The 26,923-nt window shown below is 38.4% G+C and overlaps 1 protein-coding gene across 1 annotated transcript; it reads right to left on the minus strand.

The window, feature by feature from the left end:
* Nucleotides 1-747: 747 nt before the first annotated feature.
* Nucleotides 748-26,917, minus strand: LOC119830240 (probable E3 ubiquitin-protein ligase HERC2). The gene is made up of 60 exons (XM_038353176.1): nucleotides 26,642-26,917; nucleotides 26,417-26,541; nucleotides 25,850-26,217; nucleotides 25,499-25,665; nucleotides 25,272-25,411; nucleotides 24,969-25,152; nucleotides 24,547-24,783; nucleotides 24,301-24,419; nucleotides 23,772-23,967; nucleotides 23,218-23,369; nucleotides 23,000-23,093; nucleotides 22,704-22,855; nucleotides 22,040-22,181; nucleotides 21,693-21,821; nucleotides 21,312-21,476; nucleotides 20,821-20,922; nucleotides 20,630-20,731; nucleotides 20,191-20,423; nucleotides 20,047-20,115; nucleotides 19,683-19,854; nucleotides 19,446-19,541; nucleotides 18,794-18,948; nucleotides 18,264-18,491; nucleotides 17,978-18,097; nucleotides 17,798-17,899; nucleotides 17,504-17,659; nucleotides 17,166-17,327; nucleotides 16,595-16,825; nucleotides 16,303-16,426; nucleotides 16,103-16,221; nucleotides 15,715-15,870; nucleotides 15,193-15,424; nucleotides 14,547-14,686; nucleotides 14,225-14,371; nucleotides 13,848-13,967; nucleotides 13,449-13,584; nucleotides 12,960-13,112; nucleotides 12,508-12,675; nucleotides 12,241-12,338; nucleotides 11,733-11,889; nucleotides 11,278-11,459; nucleotides 10,646-10,929; nucleotides 10,002-10,222; nucleotides 9,272-9,366; nucleotides 9,009-9,115; nucleotides 8,086-8,263; nucleotides 7,604-7,727; nucleotides 7,279-7,408; nucleotides 6,831-6,937; nucleotides 6,520-6,647; nucleotides 6,136-6,285; nucleotides 5,818-5,940; nucleotides 5,471-5,681; nucleotides 4,995-5,189; nucleotides 4,349-4,521; nucleotides 3,947-4,077; nucleotides 3,524-3,687; nucleotides 2,885-3,039; nucleotides 2,081-2,193; nucleotides 748-1,680 (listed from the first exon to the last, which is right to left on the minus strand). The coding sequence occupies exons 1-60, from the start codon at nucleotides 26,895-26,897 to the stop codon at nucleotides 1,512-1,514; spliced, it is 9,444 nt and encodes a 3,147-aa protein (XP_038209104.1). The 5' UTR covers nucleotides 26,898-26,917; the 3' UTR covers nucleotides 748-1,511.
* Nucleotides 26,918-26,923: the final 6 nt, after the last annotated feature.

The raw sequence follows: 26,923 nt of genomic DNA on the forward strand, positions 1-26,923 counted from the left end.
AACTAAGAAGCAACAGTATGAGTATGGTATATAGCTAATTTAATAATTCGTATTTCTATGACATTGCTATGAATTTTGATACTATATAATTCGTTTCTATGAAATCCACAAACTTTCATCATTGCACGCAATATACGTTCGTTTTGATCTACTGATTGTATAAATACTAATGGTAATTATCAGATTATTAGAGAATATAGCTACTACGTCACATATAACTGAGCACAGATTACAAAAAAATATTCGAATAACAAACTTTTATGGAACATTTAGTTATAGTATATTGAATGATTTGTTTCTATACTAATACCTTACTGACTCGCCACCAATAATGACTAGCATACACCGTTTGTTCTTTATCAAAAGTCTATCAAAATCAGCAGTTCCACATTCCAAGTCATAACATCACAGCTGAGTCTCTTTGGACCGGATTTAATACCATTTCTTTGAAATATATACATAATTGAGATTCACAATTATAGTTGAATGTGATATCTAGAATTTTAGACAAATAAAGTACAGATAGTGGATTCATCATATTAAGACAATGAAAATGGGTAAAAAAACATAATTCACAATAGTGACTAACAAGCCTGAAGGGTTTCAGAAGATGCTAAAGTATGTATCATAAAAAATTGTATCATATCCAGTCCATACCTACTTCATACACAATAAGCTCTCTTACTTATCACTTCACTTCCCACACATTCCTTAAGAACTCCCACAATATAAAACAAAATTGATACCTATTTTTTGTTCAAATAAGCACATTTAATATCAAAATATGTGCACAATCATTGCGAAGCACAAATATGCAATTGGTTGGAATGCAGTATAAAAAAGGAAGCTAAAGACTTACAACTAGATTAAACTCCTACATAGTGTTCCTATTTTCTGTATTATAATGGTGTCCCGAATTCATTACTACCTCTTCAAATTAGAAAACAAACAGCATATTTATTAAATACTATTTAAATAATTCACCAAAAGATCTCCCATTTAGCTGCCGGTTAAATAATATCTGCCGATAACTCTTCTTAAATTATACATAGAATATACTCAAGTGAAAAGACAATAACATATAATAATACTGTAGGGATATGAAATCAATTAAATATAACAGAAGAGGAACATTTCCGTACCGACTATCAGACTGCCACAGTGTTCGTATAATGGACGTTAAATAACTAGAGTTACTTAAGAATCACATTTTTAAAATAGTTATTAGTTTAGGTACACTTGATTTTTTTTTAATATGAAGAATTTCAAAATGTAAATTATTTTGAAAAACAAAAAAAGAATCACCAGAATTCTTTAACTACTTAAACATATCTATATATATTTTTTAATGGCGTCTTGATAAATATGCACTGCGTTCTTTTTCAAAATTTAAATCCCATGAGAGCTCTAGTTATTTCCCATCCATAACCCCATCCCTATCCCCATCGCCCGTTTCAAACAGCCTCGTGTCCGGGACCATAAAAGCTAATGGTACAAAAGATGCTTTGTGCCTACAACCACGTGGGCGTCCTGGTGATGGTATACAGCGGTGGAGGCGCAGCGGCTGCGGGCGCTGGTTCTTCCGTATCCGACTCCTCGGAGGAAACCCTCTCCGCCGCGCTGAGGGCCACGCGCGCGTACTCATCCGTGTCTATGCTTTTGCAGAAGTGGATTGCGTATCTGTGATGATAAAGAATATAAAAAAAAAATGAAAACACGTTGTGGTGGGGAAGCGGGAAGACCAAGCTATAAAAACAAATTCAATCTCATTATTATAGGTGGCGCTTTAATCATTTATCTAATATAGGTAATACATGTCGCGTCGCACAAGAGACATTTCATTCTCAGTAGTGCGGGCGAAAACCAAGTTTATTAAAAATATATAAAATCTACATTTTAAAATATATTAAACACTTAGGTAAGTAAAGTACATTTTAAAAGCTGAGATAATTAACATCATGTATGTAAACAAATAATTCAGTAATATTAATTCAACAGTTGACATAGAGTAAGAAAAAGTGAAAACTCATATTTAAAATATATGAACTGTGCGAAATGAAAAAAATATGGCATTTTTTACCGTAGTTTTTCCCGTAAAACCGCTTTGCAAGAATATCTTGGCATCTTGAGAAGGAAAAAACACGTATAACTCTCCGGCAGGAAGTGATCGGGCGGCTGATATTTGTCGAGCACCTATAAATGACAAATTATAGTAAATTTAATATTGCAATGTTGTAAAATGCTTTAGAGGATCATGGATGATTTGAGATAATGAGACAATGGATCTGGTAATGGAGCTTGGGCTAGTGTCGGTGGCTCAATCGATTCCAGCAAGTATACCCCTAACGATATTGCCAGTACGAGCACATGGCTGTGTCAGTGTCATGGCAGCGAGTCAGTAGTACGTTCGGTTCCAGAAGGCTATAGTGATTAGTATAGTGATAGTGTTCGAGGTACAGCTGGTTTCTTAGTCAGGTGATGATATGAGTGGAATTAGCCCAGGGTAAATTGACAGTAATACAGCGTCGGTAGTACATTCAGTTTAAGCGCACGCTGCAGTGACGGAGGTACAGCCAGTTCCAAAAGTCAGGTGATATGAGTGGAACTGGTACACGGTACTCTGTCGGAGGTACAGTGTCGGTGGACAATGTCGGTGAATCAGTGTTGGTGACTCAGTGTCGCATGCGCTGACACTTACTGTAATACACTACGTTTCAGGGCACGCGACAGTGTCGGAGCTACAGCCAGTGAAGAGGCAAATGATGATACGCACGGAACAAATACAAGAAACATTGTCGGTGCTACAGCCGGTTCATAGTGAAGTGACGTTACGGAAGTAGCGCATTTGCGGTATCGGTATCGGTGTCGGTGTCGGTGTCGGTACCTGCAGCACGAAGTCGCGCTGGCGCGGGTCCTGCGGCGCGCGCGGCAGGCGCGTGCGGCCCCACACGAAGCGCAGGAACAGCGCGCGCTCGCCGCCCGACAGCTCCTCCATCACCTCCCAGAACCACTGCACGAGCGGCGCGTGCGGCTCCACGCCTGCCGCACACCACCACACGCAACAGTCACTTACTTTATTGCTGATTTTTTTTTTATTTATCGCACTATGTTGTACACACATTAAGTAAAATACAAACAAAAGATACTAGAATGATCTAAAACTAGCTGTTCGGCCCGGCTTCGCCCGTGGTACATAATTACTCTCTGTCACTCAATGAAGTTGCAGTTTTCTAATGCTGAAAGGATTTTTGAAATCGGTCTAGTAGTTTTTGTGTGAAAACGTTACAAACTTTTGTATGTTACAAAAGTTTCCTCTTTATAATGCTATTATCGGGTACAATTGGCATCACTTTTCAATCTTTTGAAAAGATAAAACATTGAAAAGTGATGTACATATAAGTATTTGAAAAAAAAACTTAATATAATAGTAAACAATGAAACAAAATGACACAGAAATTAATTATAGACATTAAGACATCAAAATAATTTTAAATGAAATCCAAACAATTTAAATGCACATTACCCTTGTACGTAGCAGAAGCTCGCAAAGCCTGCACGGGTATGTCGGGCGAGCCGCACACTAGCGTTTCCAACTCGCTGGCTGTAAACAGCGCGAGCAGAGGCGCGGGCACCACGCGCGATATCCCGTCGCGCACTGCACGCACTTGCTCGTCGAATTCATGTAGCCTGTTGGTTTCAATTAATCATTCGATATTTACACATTGGTCAAATTATTTTTGAGCTTAGAGTATGTATTCTATGAATAGATGAACGAACATTTATTTAGCATACACTATATAGGATATATTTTAAAACTAAACAATAAAATACATAGTTGACTTGTTACAAAGCACAGAAGGCGGCCTTTCCTTGACAGCGATCTTTACCAAGCAACGCAAAAAAAAATATACGTATTGTTATGTACAGCTCCATAAAAAATTCATACCGATAATGCAGCGCCAATTGCACATATTCATCTTTATTATCCGGTGTAACTCGCTTGTGACGCGTGGACAGTGGCACTTCGTGACCCGCTGCTGATGGGATTGAGAATGGCAGCTCGAGATTTTGAATTTCCTGAATTAATTTACCGAGATATAAACATCCAGTTAAAAATATACAAAAATTTTGTGGACACTAAGGGTAACCTAAAAATTACTGAAATAAAGTTTTAAAGTATCGACAACTCCTTTTTTACTTCTTGACATATCTAATAAAATCAAATTAATATATGTATATACGTTACATAAGTACTTTCAATGAGTAAATTCCCCCACCCATATTAAATTTTCACCATAAAATAATCACCACAACAGCATCGTTGCTGACCCTACCGCGCGCGCCGTACCTTATTGGCGGGCGTCATATCGCGTATGCACAGCAGCGCGGGCAGGAAGTCCTTGTCCACCTCCGCGAGGTCCTGCGGCCGCAGCGGCTGGCCCGCCAGCTGCCGCCACACGCCCTCCGCGAGAGACAGCGACAGTGGGGAGCCCGTGCGGATCGCGATACCCATTAATACACCTGCACGTATGATAATTATCATTTATTATTTATTACGTGAATTAGAAAAAATTACGAGATATGCCATTAGTTTGAAGTGAACATGTTTTTAATATAAATAGCAAGATCGATAAAAATGGCGTTGTTTAAATTACTTGGCTTCACTGGCCGACCGTTAGTAATAGAAGTGTATGAATTGATCTATGACAAATTTTAGATAGGGAGAAATGAAGCGTGAGATTGCGGGCGGTGAATACAAATTCTGTGTTTTTATAAGATATTGCATGGTTCGACAGGTTTCAATCTTATAAAGCAAATTATTTTGCAAAAAAGAAAAACAAACATATTATATTACTGTATATATTTCATATCGTAATGAATTTTCTTTTTCATAATATCTTAATGCATTATTTTTCCACACCACATACCGCATGCATACATCGAGATGGTAAAAGAGAATCTATCACAAAATTTTCATGAAAGTCACCACCTACCTAAGAATCTGAAGCAATTGAGGTGCAGCGGTGTGTTGGCGGTGGGGTTGAGCAAGAAGGCATCCCGCGAGGCGCCCGCGTCGCCGCGCCCGTTGGGCGTCGCCATTAGCAACGGCAATGACCCGTTCTGTAGCTCCTCGCACATCTCGGCTATGCTCTCGCTGTATCCGCCGCCACAGTCGTCTACGCTCTCGCCTAGACACATTTAGGATATTAAGTTGTGGCAAATTTAACTTAAATATGCTTTTAGATTATTTTAAATTTGCTTTAGCTAATATTTTTCTAATTTTTAAGGATCATAATCTTCCTAATTTTTTTTATTGTTTATAATCATCTAAATGTCAGTCAAACAGTCTTTTCTTCGTCATGAGTTAAAAACAAATAAGAATGAATAAAAAATAAAAAAAAACACCGTTTAATATTTTTTATTTTTTAATGAAAATTACTTATTGTTTCATTATTCGACCTCCACTCACCGACAAACTTGACCTTCCACACGCGGTGGGGCAGGGCGAGCGCGTCCTGCGTGAGCGCGGGCAGGCGCGCCACCATCTGCCCGAACACGGAGCGCATGCCCGCCGCGCCCGCCAGCCCGCTGCCGCCGCGCCGCGCGCGCCGCGCCGCCACCCGCGACAGCTCCACCACCGGCCCGTGCTGCCGCTCGCGCACCATCGTCGTCATTATGGCCTACAGCATATTGCGAAATACATAACTAAGGAAAACTTCAATAGCTACACGATAGCTTTGAGGGATACATAAAAAATTAGACTTTGATGTGTATAAATGATCGATATTAGGTTAAATAGTAAAACTTTAAAGTTACCTTTCTAAACGCAGCTTCCTTCACACTATAGAACAATAATGTCCTCAATTGATCCAGCGGCCCGTCTAAGATCAGGAATGGTAAATTCGGGCACACGAGTTCAGAAAATTGATGCAGCAACACCTGTAACATCATTCAGTGCTGTACTAAAAACAACGGAATTGATAAATAAACAATATGCATAGCCAAAGAGGTTTTACAAGGACGTGAGTGTTCTATCACAACAATAGTGATTATTAATTACGCTACTTAATTTCTCCATTAATATATTTTTATTATTTACACATTTCCTTAAGTGGTCATGATGCACACACTCACCAATCTATAGCACATATGAAGCGGCGCCATGTCCCTCAGCAAGTGGCACTCGAGCGGCGGCGGCGGCGGCGGGCGCGGCGCACGCGGCGCCTCCACGCATAGCGCGACCGTGTGCGCACTGCCGCATGCTACTTTCGTTACGCGCTTACCCTTCAAACAGCAAAGAGATTTTTATTAAAAACTTTGTTAGAAACATATAAAAAAACATTTATTATTTATAACTTATTATTTCTTGAACTATCCGGTTCGAAGGACCATGTATGTACGAAAACTATGAGAATATTCCTCGTTCTAAAATAACGAAGAAAGGTACATTCTTACAAATTGCGACATATTGTAGCATTTACAGTGAAAAAGAAAGAATAAGAAATTGACTAGATTTACCTGTAAAGCGACAAGCAGTCTAGGTCTTTGAGCTGCGAGTGTAGTTCCATCTCCGAGCTGACCTTCGTCATTATCACCCCAAGTGTACACTTCGCCCGTGTCGGTGCACGCCACGCAATGCAAACTTCCTAAAAGTTACACGATTTATTGCTATGTTTAGTAAGATAATTTAGAATATCCACGTATTTCAGACGAGTGTTCACCTTTTTATGTGGCTTTTAATACATAATTTTTCTTAGCCACTTATTACTTTTAACATATTTACACATATTTAATTACAAATGTATGACAAGATTTAAATGTTTACTTACCAGTCGCAATAGAAACAATCATTTTTCCTTGCATGCCGGTAACCCGCATCGGCCGCCTTACGTGTTCGTAACTGCCGTGTCCGAGCCTATGATAATCACCTTTACCCCTAAAATATAGCACAATAGTTTTAAATGATTCTTGTTAAACTAATGCATACTTTTTGGCATTAAATGACAAAAATTTGGACGAATACTTCAGAGTTACAGAATTTCTCTCATATTTTGTGTTAAAAACAGAAATTCATATAATTCATTGCCATCAATTTACATGTTTCGTGTTGAATAATACGTTTTAATCTATTACGATAATAATATCTTTTGATCATTGTGCGTAATTGCTCACTTTGTTGTTATTCCATATTATTAATTTGCTATATGTATGTTATAAATTAATAAATAAATTATCCTTTACATATATTCTAATATTTGTCATTTGTTCAATATTTACCAAGTATAAACGCTACCGCATTGGCAGAGTGCTACGGAGAACTGCGACCCACATTCCACTTTTATCACACGCAGTCCTTTCAGGCAATCTATTCGCATTGGTAACTTGCACCCTTCAGAACCACCTCGTCCTACATAATAATATAAATTCAATTTTGTTTGTCGTAATTAACTGGAAATATATTTTATATATATATATTAGGTTTCTGTTAAAAAAACAGTTGATTTTCCATAAAAATACCCTCATACAACCAATTAAGTTTTGTATGTTTGTTTCTTAAAACTAAACAGTTTATGCTTTACAGTTTCATGTATAAAATATTTACCCAATTTTCCATAATCGCCATCACCCCATGACCATACATTGTCGTCATCCGTAATGCATAGAGTTTGCGCATCGCCTGAACCGCACGCCACATCTATAACGCGATAGTTAGCCAATGCCTCCACCTATATAGGATAAAAAAAAAAAATACTTCAGATACACAGAAAGCGGAAATAGCTAATATATAAATATAGAATAATTGCTATTCAACACTTCAGAACAAATTATAAATATGTAATATAATAGACTTAAAAATGCAAAATAATCTTTGTAGAAATATTTAAATATATAATATCCGGACCTTTGCCTACACTAAAAGTTTGTATTAGAATTAGTTCAAACACTGTTTTAGCCTAATAAAGCTTTTATATTATTTCATGTTTCACTGTATATTCATAATTATACCACACTATCGCTACCACCTCCAGGCCGAAGTGCGGTTGTTAAGCCTTGGGCGTCCAAGCTCCCGTTAATGATACCCACCATTTTGGGCACCAGCTGGTCCTCCGAGTCGCCGTGGCCCAGCCGGCCGTAGCGCCCCTTGCCCCACGTGTAGATGCGCCCGCGAGCGGTGAGGCACGCGGAGTGCGCGCCGCCGCACGCTATCGCTATCACCTCCAGCCCGGAGAGCGCGGTTATAAGCTTTGGCCGATCGTAGCTCCTGTTTTATGTACAGTTTTCTATTAGACAACTATAACCACACACGTTAAATTTTTAGTTTTTTAGCATTGAAATGCTTTATATATGAGAATTATTTTAAATAGAAAAAAATTAACACGAGGCGGGATTCGTACCCGGGTCTTTTTCTCAAACCGTAACAACGCCTATTGTATCGATGAAAGAAGACGCGGGTTCGAATCCCGCCTCGTGATTAATGTTTTTCTAATTTTTGAAAAAATCTTACACGTTAAATTACGCATAGAATATCGGGATTTAAACGGCGAAGTATTTTTTACTGAGTGTTTTTTGACGTGACAACGTCTTAAATTAGGTTGCGGCTCGGAGTCACTCATGAAAAAGTGTAACGCCCGGTAACGTTACGATGAGTCACCGAACTATGATCGGTCCGCCGCGTGCGCAGCACTAGAGAATTAGGCGCATTGAATCGGCGCGTGCTTGTGTCTCTGTCTCTGTCTTTTTCGTAAACAAAATATATTTTCTATAGTTAAAATTTGTGCAATTCTTATTTTCATTCAATTCCTAGTTCCTATTGTGCAATTTAATAATATTCATATCAATAAATATTCTACCGAGAAAAAGACGTTGTCACGTAAAATCTTCGCCCGTAAAACCGACTTTACAGGCAACCATTTTTTTTTAACCTATCATAATTACATACATAAAAAACTTCTTAAGTCTGTTTTTTCTTTATAATAAAATTTACTGTAGTTAAAATAATATCTTACACTCTATTGCCATGGCCAAGTTTTCCATCTTCACCTTCGCCCCAACTGAACACGTCACCGTCCGCGGATAGTGCGAGGCAATGTTTCCCGCCAGAATTACATGCAACCTTAAAAAAAAAACAGATAACACATGTATTATAAACATATAACACGCAAATATTTTTTAAAGAAAACATAAGAAAATGTTTATTTTGCTAAAGATGAAATTGTATGTACATAGAGTAAAAAATTATAATTTTTTGATTTAAAACTGGTGGAGGTACCTTTGTAATAAAGACGTGTTGTAAAGATGCTAATAAAGTGGGCTGAGACACAGAATCGATGCCTCCTATGCCTAAACGACCTCCTGCACCATAACCTGTGAAATAATTGCATAAAATTATATTTTCTTCCTATTTACTTTAAATTGCATATTGTTGTGGATTATACCTTGAATCGAACATAAGAAGATATTTATCTTCAGTCATAACATTTCAGCTAATTACACGCTTATAAATGTACTGCAGCACTTTCTTTTTACATGTTTCTAAAGCAGATTCCTTATTTGGTCTTACAAAATCAAATAGTTATTTATTCAATTAGACTTCGTTTAGAAGCACTTTTGAACACCCGAGATATCAAAACATTATACTTAAAGTCAAGAGAGAAAAGTCTGACATTTTTCTTATTTATTTAATAGAATAGAATAAAATAGAACAGGAAAAGCTTTTAAGGCTGAAGTTTATTTTTGCTTTCATATACGACAGCCTCAGTCTGTCTGTCAGTGGGAGAATAAATGCTTTCTTTTTTTCATATCACGCAGCATTCCTGCACCGCGGAAACCAATCGGCGCTATATATAATAACAATAATAAACAATAATTTATTTATCAAAAAAAAAAAAAATATAAATAGATTAAAGACCCTTGCTCCCACACTAGGATTCCCTGTGTCATGTACAATAACAGTCATACATTCGTCCGTCTCAACGTCACCCGTATAACACGCATCTCACCCGTGGCGTACACCTTGCCGTCGGGCGTGACCGCGAACAGCGTCTGCTCGCCGCCGACGAGCTGCACGGGGCTGAGCGCGGCGAGCGCGTGGCACGGCGCCGGCGCGCGCACCTTGGCGCCCTCCACGCCGCCCAGCTGCCCGCGGTGGTTGTGCCCCCACCCGTACACGGCGCACCCGCGCGCGCCGCCGCCCCACCACCCCGTCCACTCGTCCGGCCGCCTGCAAGCGAGCCACGCGGTCATTTTAATTCAAATCACTTTATTGACAAACATAAAAATAAAAATACAGTTTGAATAAATCTATAAAACATGCTATTATCATAAAATCAACTGAACTGTTTCGCTTGCTCTTACATAGAGCGTACCAAGGTTGAACATAAAGGTGAAACCAATAATAGCGTTTAATAAAATAACGATCTGTGGAGATTAATGGGTATATTCTGTTATGTTTTACCATTGTGTATTTGAAGCGTTTCAATATAATATATTGAATTTATTACAAAAATTCACCAAACACTCATTTTTACCATATTCATGTAATTGAGAATTGAACAATATTTATGTGTTATAATCACGCGCTTTAAATATAAAATTACTGTGACAAGTTATTTTGAATTTAGAACATATACAACTCAACACTTACTTATTAACCCAATGGAGTAATTGCTCATCATGCTGCCTTGTAAACTTGATGTTATCTTCCCAAACGTTGCCAGAACCTTGTTCCCCACCCTCATCTCCATACACGCCAAGGTCTGCCAACCTCTTGCGCACATCGGCTAGGAACGGTGGTGGCAGTGGGGTACGACGTATCAACGCGTCTGCTGTGCGCACGCACACGCAGTAGCGCTTGAACCACCGCGCCGCATCTGATCCGTTGGACATGCGTGCGTCCATACGTAAACCGCATGCGAGTAACGCCAGTTCCTGGAGAGTTAACATGTTTACTATTAAGTTGGAATAAGAAAATATAAGAAATGATAAAAGGTTGGATGTAAAGATAAGATATTCAGATCTATAAAAGTTAGATGTTAACCTGGTTACTTTTAAATTGAAGAACTTACGTTTCGTTTGTTTCAAACACCATTTGATTTTACTTGTGTAATTTAGAAATAAAACTTTTTTGAGGATTATTTTAAACGGGATTTAATTCCTATGAATGTGTATGAAAGTCGTCAATCCTTATTTAAATTCATAATGTGCAAGCAAAATACCGTAAAAATTATAGATTTGAATTGCGTGTGCACGAGGAAAGCGCGTACAGCATCACTTTACCTTGAGATAGTGCGTGTGCATGAGGTGCGTGGCGGTGCGCAGCGCGGGCGCCTCGTGCTCGTACTGCGCCTGCAGCAGCTGCGGCAGGTGCTGCAGCGCGGCCGGCGTGCCCGCGCTCGGCTCGCCCGCGCCGCACACCACGCCGCGCAGCCGCCGCACGCACCACACGCGGGCGCGCCACGCTAAGAGGTTATATGTTCCATTAGTTATTTGCGCATACATATTTTTAGATTTTTAAATGTGATATATAAAAAATAAACCACAGATAGATATTGGGAAAACATGTTTGATAATTTTGGAATTTTTGTCAAAGCATAGAACGACGTGAAATTAAAATATCGGCCACACGTGCGCGCCACGCTATAACTCCTAGCGTAGCCTACGAGGTTGTATGTTCAATAAGTTATTTGTCTATTTATATTTTTAGTTTTAAAATAATATATGTAAATACATACATAAGGTAGGCATTTGTGCGCAAATCGCCAGCGCTTGCGCCAATCTTGGAGCGAGCTGATGATCGTTTGAAATTGCCGATAACAGTGGACCATCCAATAACCTCCACGCTAACTCCACAGAAGGACACGATAAGACATATCGGTCAGTTCCACTGTCCTACAATCAATAGATACAAAATATTAATACTACCTCAAAGCAAATAGAAAAATAACAAAGAAATAATGCACAGTTTTATAAATTACTAGCTGCACCCGGCAAACGCTGTTCTGCCTTACTCTTATCGTTTAGTGGTATGAAAAATAGATGTTAGCCGATTCTCAGAACTACCCAATATGCTTACCAAATTTCAGAGGAATCGGTCAAGCCGTTTCGGAGGAGTATAGAGACTAACATTGTGACACGAGAATTTTATATATATAAATTATTTGAAGAAAAGAATATGATATATTATTATGCTCATAATATAAAACAAAATGTATACAATGTTAAAGATATATTTGAACATACCGAAGGCGAATATGTAGGCAGCACAGGGTGCGCCGTAAACCGCCATCCCCAACCATTAACAGATCCATCGCTGGTAAATCTCCAACGCAATTCATCACCTGTCAATTTTAATAAATTCTATTCATACATGGCTTTTAATATAATTCTGATATTTTTTTGTTATCCTTTCTTCTATTGAGAGAAGTCTCTACCAATTCATCAGAACTGCGATGGTTAATCAAAACTACTACAATTTCAAAATGTGTTTGTTTCTTCAGAGACACTCACCATTAACAATAACCTCCTGTGCCCAATCAGCGGGTTCCCTTCCTGATCGAGTTGCTAGTACTCGACCGGCCGCATCGGATATAGTGAGCGGATCGTTACGGCGCTCTGTGGAGCAACCCTGCTCGAACGACACGCGAAGGGAACAAGCGCCCAGGATTTTGACAACGCCTGAAATTTTGATATTTCTTAATACATTTTAGATTGCATGTACATTTCATACATCCAAATATTAAGTAGCAAATTAACTTCCGCTGTTTAATAAATTCAAATTGTTTAATAATAATACGTATTCATTGTATCAGCGATAATGCGTGGTTATACATTCGTAGTTATATAAACAGATAAGCAATATATAAAGGTAGGGGGGAGATTTTTTTTGACAGCTCTATGTGCAAGAACATCAAATAATTAGATCTGTGTAAAGCTTTATCTCAGTGTATACAATATCTCACCCGATATATCGGTATCATCCGCGTAGGGGTGCGGGCTGTCCACAGTGACGGGGTGCGGCGGCGGACGGCCGCTGCCCGCAGCGGCTTCCTCCAGCTCGCACACGCACACTTCGACCACCATATCCGCTACGCTTGCTTTGCGGGCGCATAGAGCTGGAATATGTGTCATAATTAGTAAAATATCTATATGACCCAATTGTGTGATTTATAGAGACTGACAAAATATTATACTCTTTAGTATTTTACACTTTACTAATGAGAGTTTGGTATTATATTAGGGAAATATTTAGCCTGCGTTTTCATTTACGTGGTAAATGTTGGGTGCTATTAGTAGCGTTTAAACTAATACAAACTATAATTCTACAAAAAATAATATCTAAACCTATATCACCTAAAGTGTCCAAAATAATCCATGCATAAACTCGTGCAAACTTTTGCGTCATTAATACTAGTAGAGGAATTGAAAAGTGGAGCAAAATATGTACTAACCCATAAGAACATCAGTAATCACTTTAACAGCGTTCCCAGCATCGGGCATACGTCCAGCCGCAGCCAACTTCAGAAGATCGACCAAGGCCCTTGCGTCCGCTTCGCCCAATTGCGAGGTAAAGTCGTCCAATTCCACCTGGTGTGTTGTTTCAAATTAGAAAACAGATATATAAAATGAGCTAAAGATTAACAACAGCGTACACTCTTTTATACACCTAAATGAAAAATATCCAAAAAATGGACATTGTACCTTACCTTACCTAATTAACTTAAATTGAGATTAAGGACTAAAAAGTGCGCTGTAGTTACTTAAGCTATGGGAAATAGCAGTGCGAGCGTATAGAAGAAAAGGAAGAGGCACAAAGCGATAAGCGATTGCAAAGGTTACTTTCGATGTACCTTAGGCGCCTCAGCCTGTTGAACGGTCATAGTGGCCGCAGCTACGGACACTGCGCTAGACGACATCACGGCAGAGTGTCGGGATGAAATCGAACCGCTTAGTGGACTGCTCGCCCCACTCTATATTGTGAAGTGAATAAAAAACTCGATGGGAAAAAATAGATTGGAGGATAAAACATGGTGCATCGGGAGATTTTGTTGCCTTGATAGTGAAAAACGTAACTTTTTTTTTTATATTTCAGTATAAATGTTTGATTAAATACGTCTCAGATATTTATTTTACTTTAAATATGACCCATTTGGTTTTGTTGTGGTTAAGATATTATTATTTATCTGAGCCTCTTTAACTTTAGTATTTAATTATAAGTCATATTTACGGGTAGAGTGGCCCTATCAGCGGGAGCCTCCCCTCCACCAGTTCGGGCATCAGCCTCGGTGTCATCATCTTCAGTCTCTAACCCGACTGATGGCGTGTTCGTACACACTTCGTGAGCTCTTAATGCTTCCACCAGCAGGCAACGCGCCTAGAATAAAGTTTTTAACTTAAGTCATGTATTGTTTAAAAATGTGTGGATATAAATTCAAATTTTTCACAAAGGAATTTATCGTTTGAGTTTGGGTATCTCGCCCTAAAAATATATATACTTCATGATGTATATACTTTACACAAACACAAATTTACAACAAAATAAATAATACCTGGGTAATATGCAATGCGAGTAAAATTAAAGACAATGCATGTTGTACTGCAACAGGCGGCTCCAGCGCAAGCGCCGCTGCTGCCAAGGAGGGGCGAGGGCCTGGAGCTTCCTCTACATTATTTTCCTCTGAATACAAACCTGCATGATAAAATTACTTGCTAAGATACAAATTTCTATACATTATATTTCCATATAAATTTTAAAGTAGTTCTACATATTTTCGTAAAATTAAAAAAAAAAAACAGTACAGTATATTTATTCCTTTAATAAATTAAAGATAAACATATGCAAACAAATTTATTAATTTCACTATTAGATATCTTAAATAATCATATATAACAACTGAATACTACAGATTACTTGATTACTTATTCACTCTTACAAATATGCCAAAATTAACAATTAATTAAATTCCGTAACAGTCTCAGCAAACTCAATAATTTATTATAACCATCAACCTTTTATTTCAACATTATCTACACACTTATTTATAAACCCGCCTGTGTCAAGTTATAATGACATAATATTATTTGGTAAGTACACGGAGATTACCCTGACCCATTGACCCCATATGAAATCCACTACATTGCAATGAATACAGTATTTTCGTTGGTGCGTCAGTCTGAACAGGTGCGCATCCTCACCAAGGCTGTGGGCACCCAGCGGATCCTTGAGCGTGGGGAAGGGCAGCGGCGCGACGTGCGGCGCGTGCGCATCCGCGCTGAGGTCGGGGCGCAGCGCCCACGCGGCGGAGTGCGACGAGCCGGCCGCCGCGCGCTGCACGCCCTCCACGCCCGCCACCAGCGCCGGCCGCCGGTTCACGCACGTGGTGCCGTTGCCTTGCTGCCCGTGGTCGTTGTCACCCCACGCCCAGACCTGATAATAAAATAAATAAAGATAAAATATGCTCAGGTCAGGTATCGCTCAGGAATAATGCAACTTTTTATATAGATTAGTAAATTTATCTGTGAACACAACAATTACTAACTAACAGTAAAACCGTTCCGGCGAGTCGCTTTAATGAAGGAGCGGTTGCTGATATTTACTAAGCAACCACTAAAAAGCGTGCGCATTACCATGGATGTGATATTAAAAAATATTCGAATTGTCATCACTAAAAACGTCGACTAAACCTTAGATAATATAAACAGAACAGAAAACTCCACCTGATGATCGCTAGTGACAGCCAAGCAGTGCAGCGCGCCCACGGCCACGTGTATCACGCGCCGGCCTTTGAGCGCTTCCACTATCGTCGGTCTGCGGACGTGTGCGTCACATCCGTGACCTAAGCGGAAATAGTCACCTTTGCCCCATGTCCATACCTAGAAATTTGTACATGACAAGTTATTGAATAGTGAAGACTATTTGGTAAAAAGGAGAATTGTACTTTAAAATATCTTCTACCATGCATCTGAAATCAATCACTTTGTTGATTAATATCTTTAACTGATAAAACACCTTACTACACTATGTAGATAGCTCATGCAGTTTGCAAAAATATATACAAATTCAATAGAAGATTATTTTATTAAAAAGGTATGTATAGAAATTTACCTCTCCATCTCGCGTTAGAGCTAAGCTGAACTGAGCACCACATTCAACCTGAATTACATCAAGGGTGTTTAGTCTCTCAACATTCATTGGCACAGCGCATCCATCCGAACCGCCCCGACCTTCAAAAAATTATTAAAATACAGTGAACATTTTAATTTACTCATATCCAAAAATACAAAGTTGTATTGTTTGATTCTTACCTAACTTTCCAAAATCACCATCTCCCCAAGAGAATACTTTGCCACAAGCTGTAAGGGCTAAAGTTTGTGCGTCCCGGGATCCACAAGCTACTTGAATAACTCTAAATCCCGCAAGAGCTTCCACCTGTTGATAATAAATTATAAAAATATCAACAAAATTTTCTAGCAATGATCCAAACAATACCACCATAATAACAGAAAATATTTTACTTATAAAATTTAAGTATTTATACTACGCTATCTAATAAATGGTTTTATTATTTTAAACTATATTAAAACTATTATAGCTCACCATCTTAGGCGCCAAAAGGGTAGTGTCGTCCCCATGTCCCAACCGTCCGTACTCGCCCATGCCCCACGTGTACAAGTGTCCCCGCGCGGTCACGCACGCACTGTGCGCTGAACCGCACGCAATGTTCACAACTCGTTCACCCGCTAAAGATTCTATGAGACGTGGCGCTTCTAATGTTAACCGGTTCCCGTGTCCCAGTTTGCCATCTTCACCTTCGCCCCACGAATAAACCTTAATAAAATAACATAATAAAAACTTAATTAAAATAATAATATTTTTGAGTAAATACAATAACTTTACGAAACTAGACAAAATTGGAAAATAAATATGCATAACACTAAATTGAGTATTGGTTGTAAAATACTTGTCTAATTCTCTCTCAATGAACTTTTACTTGTCGTTTATTTAAACGTGGCCTCTTTTTTTTTTTTTATGGCAGGGCAAGCAAAGGAGCAGGTGGGCCACCTGATGTTAAATGGTCACCACCGCCCATAAACACTTGCAACACAAGAAGAAGTAGTTCTCTGGAAGAAGTAGTACTTTTTTTAATTAAAAATATGTATCTATATACCTTTCCATCAGCAGTTAGAGCTAAAGCATGTTTCCCACCGGAATGCACAGCGACTCGCCGCACTAGCACATGCGAGAGGTATGGGTTAGCCCGCGGAGTGGACACGTTATTACTGTGGCCAAGACCGAGTCGCCCATTTGTGCCTTCTCCACATGCGTATAGCTAAAATTTTAACCAAAAAAGAATATTATTTTAACAGCAAGATATACTGCTCATAATCTTTAGGCGTATAAAATAATGATGCAATAGCTGTAAAATTATGTGATTTTAAAGCTTAACTGTACGGTAGATATAGTAATCCAAAAATTTACATGTACCATTGTGTTATATACATTTACCTTGCCATCATGTGAGACAATAAAGAGAGTTTTAGATCCGCCAGCGACATGTAGCGGCCGCAGTGCACTAAGAACTGGTGAGAAAACGGGCACTTTCACTTTGGAGCCCTTCACGCCTCCTAATTGATCTTTATCGTTCAATCCCCAAACATAAACCTACAAACGAATTAAGCACTTATTAACGAACAAACATATAAATGAAATAAAAGTTTAAATAATAAATAAAATAAAAATAAAAGTTTAAAATGAACTTTTTCAAAAATACAGGATTTCTTATTAGCATATTTGACTTACTTTAGGACAATCGGATGGCATAATAGGCGCATTATTATCAGAAGACATTGCGCTAGATGAGATGTCTCTCTCCATCCAGTCTTCCGCTACAAAATTCATACTCTGAAAAAGTATGAACAGTTATAAATAAATAGAACATAGAAATAATAAAATATATTTTTACTCATTTACAATACTCACGGATAATATTTCTGTATAAAGAGGGTTAGGTCTAAATCCAGTGATATAGAGGCCGTATACTCGACAGTCAGCGTTGACGTTGCGATTTTGCTTGATTCCGATTTCTATGCAAGAATAATACTGCAAATGGAATAATAATAAATTATACATTATTTTGCAAAACTCCGCAATTATACGTATAAAAGATCCATGTCTCATGTTCTATAAAGAGTTTATCATGTTTCTAAACAATTTCGTGCAACTTTGTCCCTGATATCAAAATACATTTTAAATATTCGTTTCTTACTTGTTTACAATCAGAAAGCAGCTGTATCTGCGCCAAGTGTGTCGGGGGCCGGTCCCTAGAGGGCGGCGCGGGCGCACACGGCACCGCGGCGAGCGGCGACAGAGTGGCGTCCTCGAAACTAGAGCCCGCCCGTACTGAGAGGGCGGAGGGACCGTGCACGCCGCCAGCCACTCCCAGACCCAGGCGACGGATGCGGACCCCGCAACGCATTTCTACACGTATCCAGTGCTGGAAATTTATTTTCATTATTGAAGAGGTATGAATAAATAGCTAGAAGAAATAATATGCCGAAGATCAAACATTGGTGGTTGGAAACATTAGACCTTTGAGATGTTATTTAGGTTAAATCATATAGATATAAAAATGAGTGTACAGTATCAACACAATTCAATACTATATAATACAAAAAAAAATATTTTAGGTACTCGCTACTATCATGTCACAGGCTCCACAATTTTCGAATATCACCAAGAACAGAGCACACAGACACCATAGAGTATTCCAAAGCTTCAAGGTAGCATAGCACCCACCTGTCCAGCGCCGGTGCAGCTCTGCCAGTACGTGTGCGGCTGCGAGTCGAGCAGGCGGCGCGCGCCGGCGCCCGCGCGGCACGACGACACGCGCACCGCCCGCACCGCGCCACGCCACCCCACGTTCGTGCCGCCCGCGCTCTCGCCCCACTCCGCTGTTGGGGACGTGATGGAGATAAAAGTATACTTATAAAAATGTTGAAATGATACCATAGACAATTACATTGTTTCATTTGCTCTCACAGAGTTTAAGTAAGAATTTTTTTTAAATAGTGGTCATCCTAATTAGCATCATAAGATAACTCATAAAAATTTGTTTACTATCACTGATCCTTGAAAAGTGTGCAATGTTTGAATTAAAATTCGGTCAAATTCCAGTCTTCAGATGTCAGTTACATAATATAAACTTACTGATGAAGCAATAAAAGCGTCTTTATTAATAACTAGGTCTTAACAGATTGGCCAAGTTTTTCAAAAGTTTTTCAAAGCTATAATTACAGTTAAATTAACATCAAGACCAGACAAGATAGAGTACTCGGCGTATAATTAATATTATAATAGATTTATTTACATTGTTAAAATAGTCAATATTCCGTTCTACTGTTCTACACTGACGACCATTTATATGTATTTATAGTTATAAATAACTTACACTGATCCGTTACAAGTTCCATTTCACTGACTTGGCCAGTCCAACCAGGTTGTTGGGGAAAGTCCACTGTCAAATCTCGTCCATTGCTTGATATAGCTATAATTTAAATAACAAACCTATATTATTATAAATCAATCAAAACTTAGCATGCGTGAATATATTACAATTATTGCGTTACAAATTGAAAACCTACATCATTATTTGGAACGTCGGTTAAAAATAAGTTTCTATACTGACCCGTAACGGTGCCCACGCTAGTATGATCAATACAACCCCACTTATACCGCGGCTGAGTGACAGCGGCTCGCACACGCACTCGGTCCCCGGGTGTGAATGGTGGTGCTCCGGACACCACTTCCGCATGTAGTGCTCGAATACCAGATATACGCCCTAGACCTCTCCATTCAACCTGCATTTACAAAAATAGACTTGAAAGTTAAAGAAAATTATTGCTTTACCAAATAAAATGAAATTCGTAGCTCATCATATTCAGGATGAAAAATAGAAAAATATCACTTTTTGGCAAATGAGTAATTCTCACTCAGATGATCAAAAAGATCTCTTATCTCTGTCAATTTAAAAAAAGTATAACTTTACTTACTTGCAAATAAACATTCTGCTTGATATCACGTTCAACTTTTTGTACTTGTCCAACATCGCCAAGAGCAATCTAAAGCAAAGAATATCTCTTTAAATGCTACTACACTATTATCTATATAAATGAACTATAGAAAAAAATACTTACACTCTCATACGCCTTACAACAACGTACAGTCATCCCAGGGGTTATAATATCCGAAAGGTATTGAGCGTATTCGTCTTCAGAAGCGAAACAACTGCGCCATCTATATGGAGTCTGTTTCTTTTCCATTTTCGATGAATGAGGCTTGGGTTCGAACACTGAATCATCCATGCCTTGTTGTGGCAACTCTAATAGATAAGCCACTAATGCCTCGACGGTTGGTAGACTGGTTCCACCTGACATTAAATGAATTACGAATTAATATCTTATAATCACAGTTGATTAATTATACGAAAATGCTTCTAAACATTTCTGGTTTTATTTTTGGTGAAATTATTTCACAAAAATTTTACTACAGTAATTGTAGTAGACCAAAAAGGACAATTATTATAAACAATACCTCTTAAACTCTTCCAAATCCTGCCTAAGTTCTTATACTTACCTAATGTCTGTATAGCACCATATACAGCATGCCTTGAAAATCCCATCTCTATAACCTGCTGTACTTGCGCAGAGTTAGCCCACGTGTTGAGATCTTTACGAGCTGAAATGTTTAATACAAACAAAATTATAATTCCTTACATCTCATATCATAATAAATGTAAACACAAGATAATTTTTTTGTGTACTCACACAGCGATGCAGTACTCGTAGATGGTCCCAAAGACACTTGCAGTATGTTACTTTTATCGATGATAGGTAATTCCGGTGGAGATTCATAATCTTTTTCATCACCTATAATGTGAAATATATTAAATTTACCGTCTTTCAGTGATATATCACAACTGTGTTTCCTAAAGTGTTGATAGTTATTTACAAATGACTAAATCATTAATAATACAATAATGTATTCTGATGCTATATTTAGTAAGAAAAACTCTGGACAGATTTATATGGGAAGATCACTGGAAGATAAAGACAGTTAAAGGCCTTTGACGCAACTTTTTTGAACTTACATGGCATCGGAATTTACAAAAATACATATAAAAAAACTAGTGCGTATAATACATTAACAAATGATTGAATACAACATTTAATATGTCCACGCGAGACATGAGAACAGCTTGTAGCAAATAAATCAACTTCTAATCAGACATATAAAAGAACTTCCAATCTTCACTTACTCGCTATATGCGCAGCTAATTGTTGAGAAATCGCCAATGCGGCTGTAGCCAGTTCTCTTGGTGTATGTGACGCAGCGAGTGGACTGGGGCGAGTCGCTAGCGCCAACAGCCGTCGCAATAGAGTACCCTCCGTTCCGAGTGAATTGGTGCCTCTTTCGAGAGATGCTGCAACATAATGATGGTTACAAATTGAGATCTGAAATGCATCACTAATTACTACTATATGCTATAAAGTACTGTTAAATCTGTCTCATCAACTAGAAAATCAAATATTTAGTACGTACGTAGTTAATATTTAGTTTGCCTTATCATAACTGATGACAAAGGGAAAAGTATGTAGAGACATTACAAATTTGATTATGCAATAATATATATAACTACCACTATTATTATCCGGTGGTTGCATTAACACGTTCCTGAGGCGCGTACGCGTCGTCAACAAGCCTCTAACAGCTGATAGTGTTAACAGTTCCATTTGCTGCCTCCTTAGTCCAAACACATCTATTTCGGCTAAAAAAACAAACATAAAATATTCTATAAATATCATTGACGTTGTATTGATACATATCTGGCGTATATTAAAATGTTTATGACTAACTGACTTCGTGCGAACCGTCGAACGTGTGAAATTACTAAAATTTTTCTTGCATAGGATTCTTCTACTAACATTAACAGCCACAAAAAATAATTAGAGAAATCCGTCCATACAAATAGACAAAAATATTTACCAGGCAAATGGTGCGGATGCATGGGGGACGCTTGCGGGCCGGCGCCCAGTAAGGCGGCGCACACACGGAGCGCGCTCTCGCCACCGCCCAGCGGGTGACTCAACTTCTCACACTCCAAGTTCTGCACGCTATTTAGATCAGTCTGAAAAGGGTATAGTTTCAAATTAATTAATTTTCAAGTAATTATCTACATAGATCATAGTTAGAAAACCTTCGTTGTACTCTAATGCAAAGCATAAAAGCTTCTTATATTAATTCTTGAATACAATTTGCGTTGCATTGTAGCTAATGGATTACACATTGCTTAGGCCACTATACTATAGGCCACTACATTATCTAATATATAAAATTCTCGTGTCACAGTTTTCGTTGCTATACTCCTCCGAAACGGCTTGAACGATTTTGATAAAAAAATTTGTGCTTATCCGGTATCTATGAGAATCGGCCAACATCTATTTTTTATACCCCTAAATGGTAAGAGTAAGGCAGAACAGCGTTTGCCGGGTGCAGCTAGTATAATATATTATTTTATATAATATATTATTAATATTATATAACATATTATTTTCATATTAATAATATTTTTCCCAAGGACTTTTTTTCGATCTTGAAAAACTTAAAACATTTAAGGCTTATTAATGCGAGTATTATAATTTCTTAATACCTTGGTAATCGTGTTATCATCGTGAACAAGAGAAATTTTGGCTCTTGTAGAAAATTGTGTAACAACAGCGTTCTTTGGCGGCGAACCGGTGCTCACTCGCTGCCCGAGCCGCAAACGCCATTCCATACCACCCAATACACCAAGGGCACCAGCTAAATGAAACGTACTTCAATTTAATATTTTTTCCTATAGAAATCCATTGAAAATATCAGGTGTATTTTTAATAAGGTTTGAAATGATTGCACGAACTTCTCTACAGATATTTGATACGTAATTAATGAAATATTGAAATATACCTATTAAACAAGTATTTAGTGAAGGCGGTGCTGGTTTCAAAGTTTGCGCCAAATCTTGACTAGCATGTGGCCACCAATGCCAGTCATTTGTTATCTGTGAAACAATCAGTTGATGTAGCAAGTCATGAATTTTGTGTAGTGAAATTAATTTAATAGATTAAGAATCTTTGAATAAGATTTTCGAATAGATATAGATAGTGGATAGCTTAACAACATACCATTTGTGCAGCCAGCTGCATTTTTTCCAGCAACATACTAGTAATGGGTCCGTGCCACTGCGGCATGGTGTGCAATTGACGCAACAAGTTGATTATCGCAGCGCAAGTCGCGCCCGTGTAGCTGGCCGTGGCCGGCGCTCGCCATCTGTTGTCTGTACCAATAATTTTTTTAAACACGTCTAACTTATAGCAAAAATAATAATTAAAACTTATATGTCGTTATAATATATTAATATTTTTATAATACATTAAAATCAAGAAAGAAATTACGAGTCAAACAAAAAATTCAAATCTTTTGCATTTACATACTTTTAAAAAATATAAATGGCGAAATAAATTTCAATATTTTGTATTGTCACCTAATAAACTTTTCTGAATATGTATAAATCAAAATTCATCAATACATATTATTCTAAAAGAGATTTTGAGAAACGCATGAGGCCCGCATCTCGTTACATGTATGCATGGTATCTACTAACTGGCGTCTAGCAACCCTATCCCGCCCACTCGCCCCCAGTCCCGCCAACCCAACGGCACCACGTGCCAGCACTCACCCACTTCCTCCTCATCCACGTGGTGCGGCAGCGGCGCGAGCGGGAGCGCGTGCGGGCGCAGCGCGGGGTCGGCGGCGTGCGTCTCGAGCCACAGCCGGCCGGCCAGCGCCGCCAGCTGCGCGCTCACCGTGCGCCGCCACTCCACCGCGCCCGTGTGCTCGCCGAGCACGCGGTGTAGGAGCCACACGGATTGGATCTGGAATTTGAACGATTTTTGGATACCACGTTTAGAAGTGATTAGAATTTTTTAGTTTTAGATAAGAATATAATCAAAACAACGTAAGAGATCGATAACGAAGAAGCTGTTAGACAAAGCGACATATTTCGAGCCTAATTGGTTTCCTTAATCATAGTCTTTTTTTATTAACCTCATATTTTTAAATAGAAGTAAGAATAATCAGCGAAATAACTACTGATATGCTTACTCCTAAGACTGTTCTAAACTGAAAGAAAAAGTTATTAATAGTTAAACATTCCACAAAATCAGTTAATAGCGTTAAAAATGCATATAATAATAAACGTTATTTACCTGTAGATAAACCAAATCCTGCGTGATAGGTTTGTCGGTAGAGGAAATAATACTGTAGCAAAGTTCGAACCACGCGTCTGTGCAAAGTGCTTTCCTCATCTCGAGTGTTTGAGCGCTTGCTACCAAAAAGTATATTATAAAAAAATTAATTTCAAACATAACTGCAACGAGGATCTATTTCACTATTTTAAAAATTCAAGAATAAACTGTAAAAAAATCAGAATATTATAAAAATAAAAATCTTACCTCTCAACAAAGCAAGCGCTGTGTGCAAATGTCCACCAAATGCAGTAGGCGGTGGTGATATATGCGCATGCGCAAGGGCCAACAATCTCCTCTGTAATGCGGCGACGTTTCTTCGCGCAGTGATACTTGAGCTGCTGGAGCCCGCACACGCACTAACTCCCGCGCACATAGCACGCACCGCGCTTATGCACGCCGCGCGCACTTCGCTTACGGGCCACCAGTCTTGAGTAGCCTCAGCTGCTTTCAACAATTATATCTATATAGTACTATAAGTATCGAAGTATGATAGGAACTTTTCGCTATTCACTTTCACTAGTATTTATGCTTTTGAAAATGTTAATTTTTTGCAAATATACATTGATAAAGTTGGTAAAAAAATAATAATTAAAAAAAAAATTAGCAATAATAAACAATGGACTTACGTGACCCCTGCACAGTTTCGACGACGGAGGGCGGTGGGGAGGGAGACCTCGCGAGCTTGAGGTCGTACTTCCCTTCTTTCCCCATGCGGTATGAATTTGTACCTCCCGCGTCCCACGCCACGCGGACCCAGCCGTCCTCGCCTAGCTCGCCGATAACTCTACCTTCGCCGCCGGGTACACCATCCTTGCAATAACATTTACAATTGCCTATTTAATACTTTACCTACACATTTCACTTTAAATAAAGCATTTCCATTTGACACTTTTGGTGTTTTTGTTTATAAATTGCATATAAATAATAACCTGATCTCCCCACTTCCAGTCCTTTCCACGTACAACTCGAGTTCCAATCTTCATCAAAGAAGCTAATTCCGGTCCTGATAAAGATGCTCCTCTAGCTCTAGCGCCTAGTCTTTCGTCCTCATAAATAATTAGGCAATCCGCTGAAAGTATATATATGATTATAGTACAGTGCCAAAATCTCTAAAATATATTTTGTACATAAACAAAACGTATTTTTTGCTGCTTACATCTAGACTTTAATCCATGACAAATAAGTGACGCGTGTTGTGAAGTATCGCCACCGATTTGTTTGAGTAATGTCAAGCAGGAACTGAGTGCTCCGCCATTAATTAGCTGTTCTAATTCCGGGCCCTGACATCCTTCAATCAGGAGGGACAATAACGCGATTAGAAACCTGTAATGATAGGATTATTTAGTAAAGGTTATATAGATCTATTCATGTAAATTATTTATTAAATATCAACAAATATCGAAATTAAGAAGCCGAAAACTGCATACCTTTTTACAAGAATGGCTATTAATTCATTAAGAAAAAAAATTTAAATTTAAAATCATGAGAACAATACTGTCCTACTTACCTAGCTCTAGAAGGTTTGTTTAACAATGCATGAGCACCATAATTCGCGCTCATTTTAAGAGGCAGCGGCTGGCTTTGTTCACCTTCAACAACCCTCGTCTTCAGCTCTATCAGTATGAAGTCCATCAATTTCGACTTCTCCAAAAGCACCATGTACTTCAAATACGGTATCACAGATTCAATGCCTTGCAAGGGTCTGGTCAATGGAATGGTAGGTTTCAATGGTGTATGTGGCACCGAGTCCGCCATACAAGCACCCGATATACCAGATAGCGCTGCATATTTAATGCTATCTGACATAGTTTGTGAGGAATGAATAATACTGTTTATTATGGAATAACCTTTTCGTCTTATCTCCGCTCTTTGTACCTAAAAATTGATAATACATCGTAGTTGAAGCTGTCGTTTAGATACTGTATATACCGTAAAAACAACTTTTTATTTTGATTTTTCTTTTGTGAGCATCAAGAAATATAGCAGTTATATAAGTTCAACATCTATTCTTACTCATAATGGTCAAATGTATACTTAATTACAATGCAAAGCTTTTAAATATTCTGCATATTACCTGACAATACAAAGCCCTCCTAAGTATATCTATATCACAGGGTTCTTCAGTCATAACGAAATCAATAATAGATGCCGTTAAATGTTGTTGTTCTTGCGTTACTTCCTCCAGCAGCCAATATAAATCTAGAAATAAATAGAACAGTTTTGCCATATTTAAAAATATTAAACTATTTAATTAAGTCCACATTAAGAATCAGATTGAATAAATATAATATATGATTACCTTTTTCTTCACAAGCCATTCGGGACACCCAAGCATTTACGAACTTATTTCGTTCGGAACTATCATCGTCCTTTTCTTCATCAGCAATAATAAGTTCATTCTTTAGATCATCGGCTAATAACATAACTTGCTTCTCACTTTCCATAGATTCTTTAAACACTGAATTATCAGTTATATCGTTAATAGAACTCATGGATATTTCGTTTGTGGGTGTTTTGTCATCATCTCTTTCTTGTAATTCGTCTTTTTCTTTCATATCACTCCTACTATCGTGGCGCATAT

The sequence above is a fragment of the Zerene cesonia genome, chromosome 11 (assembly GCF_012273895.1).
Source record: "Zerene cesonia ecotype Mississippi chromosome 11, Zerene_cesonia_1.1, whole genome shotgun sequence".
Classification (NCBI taxonomy): domain Eukaryota; kingdom Metazoa; phylum Arthropoda; class Insecta; order Lepidoptera; family Pieridae; genus Zerene; species Zerene cesonia.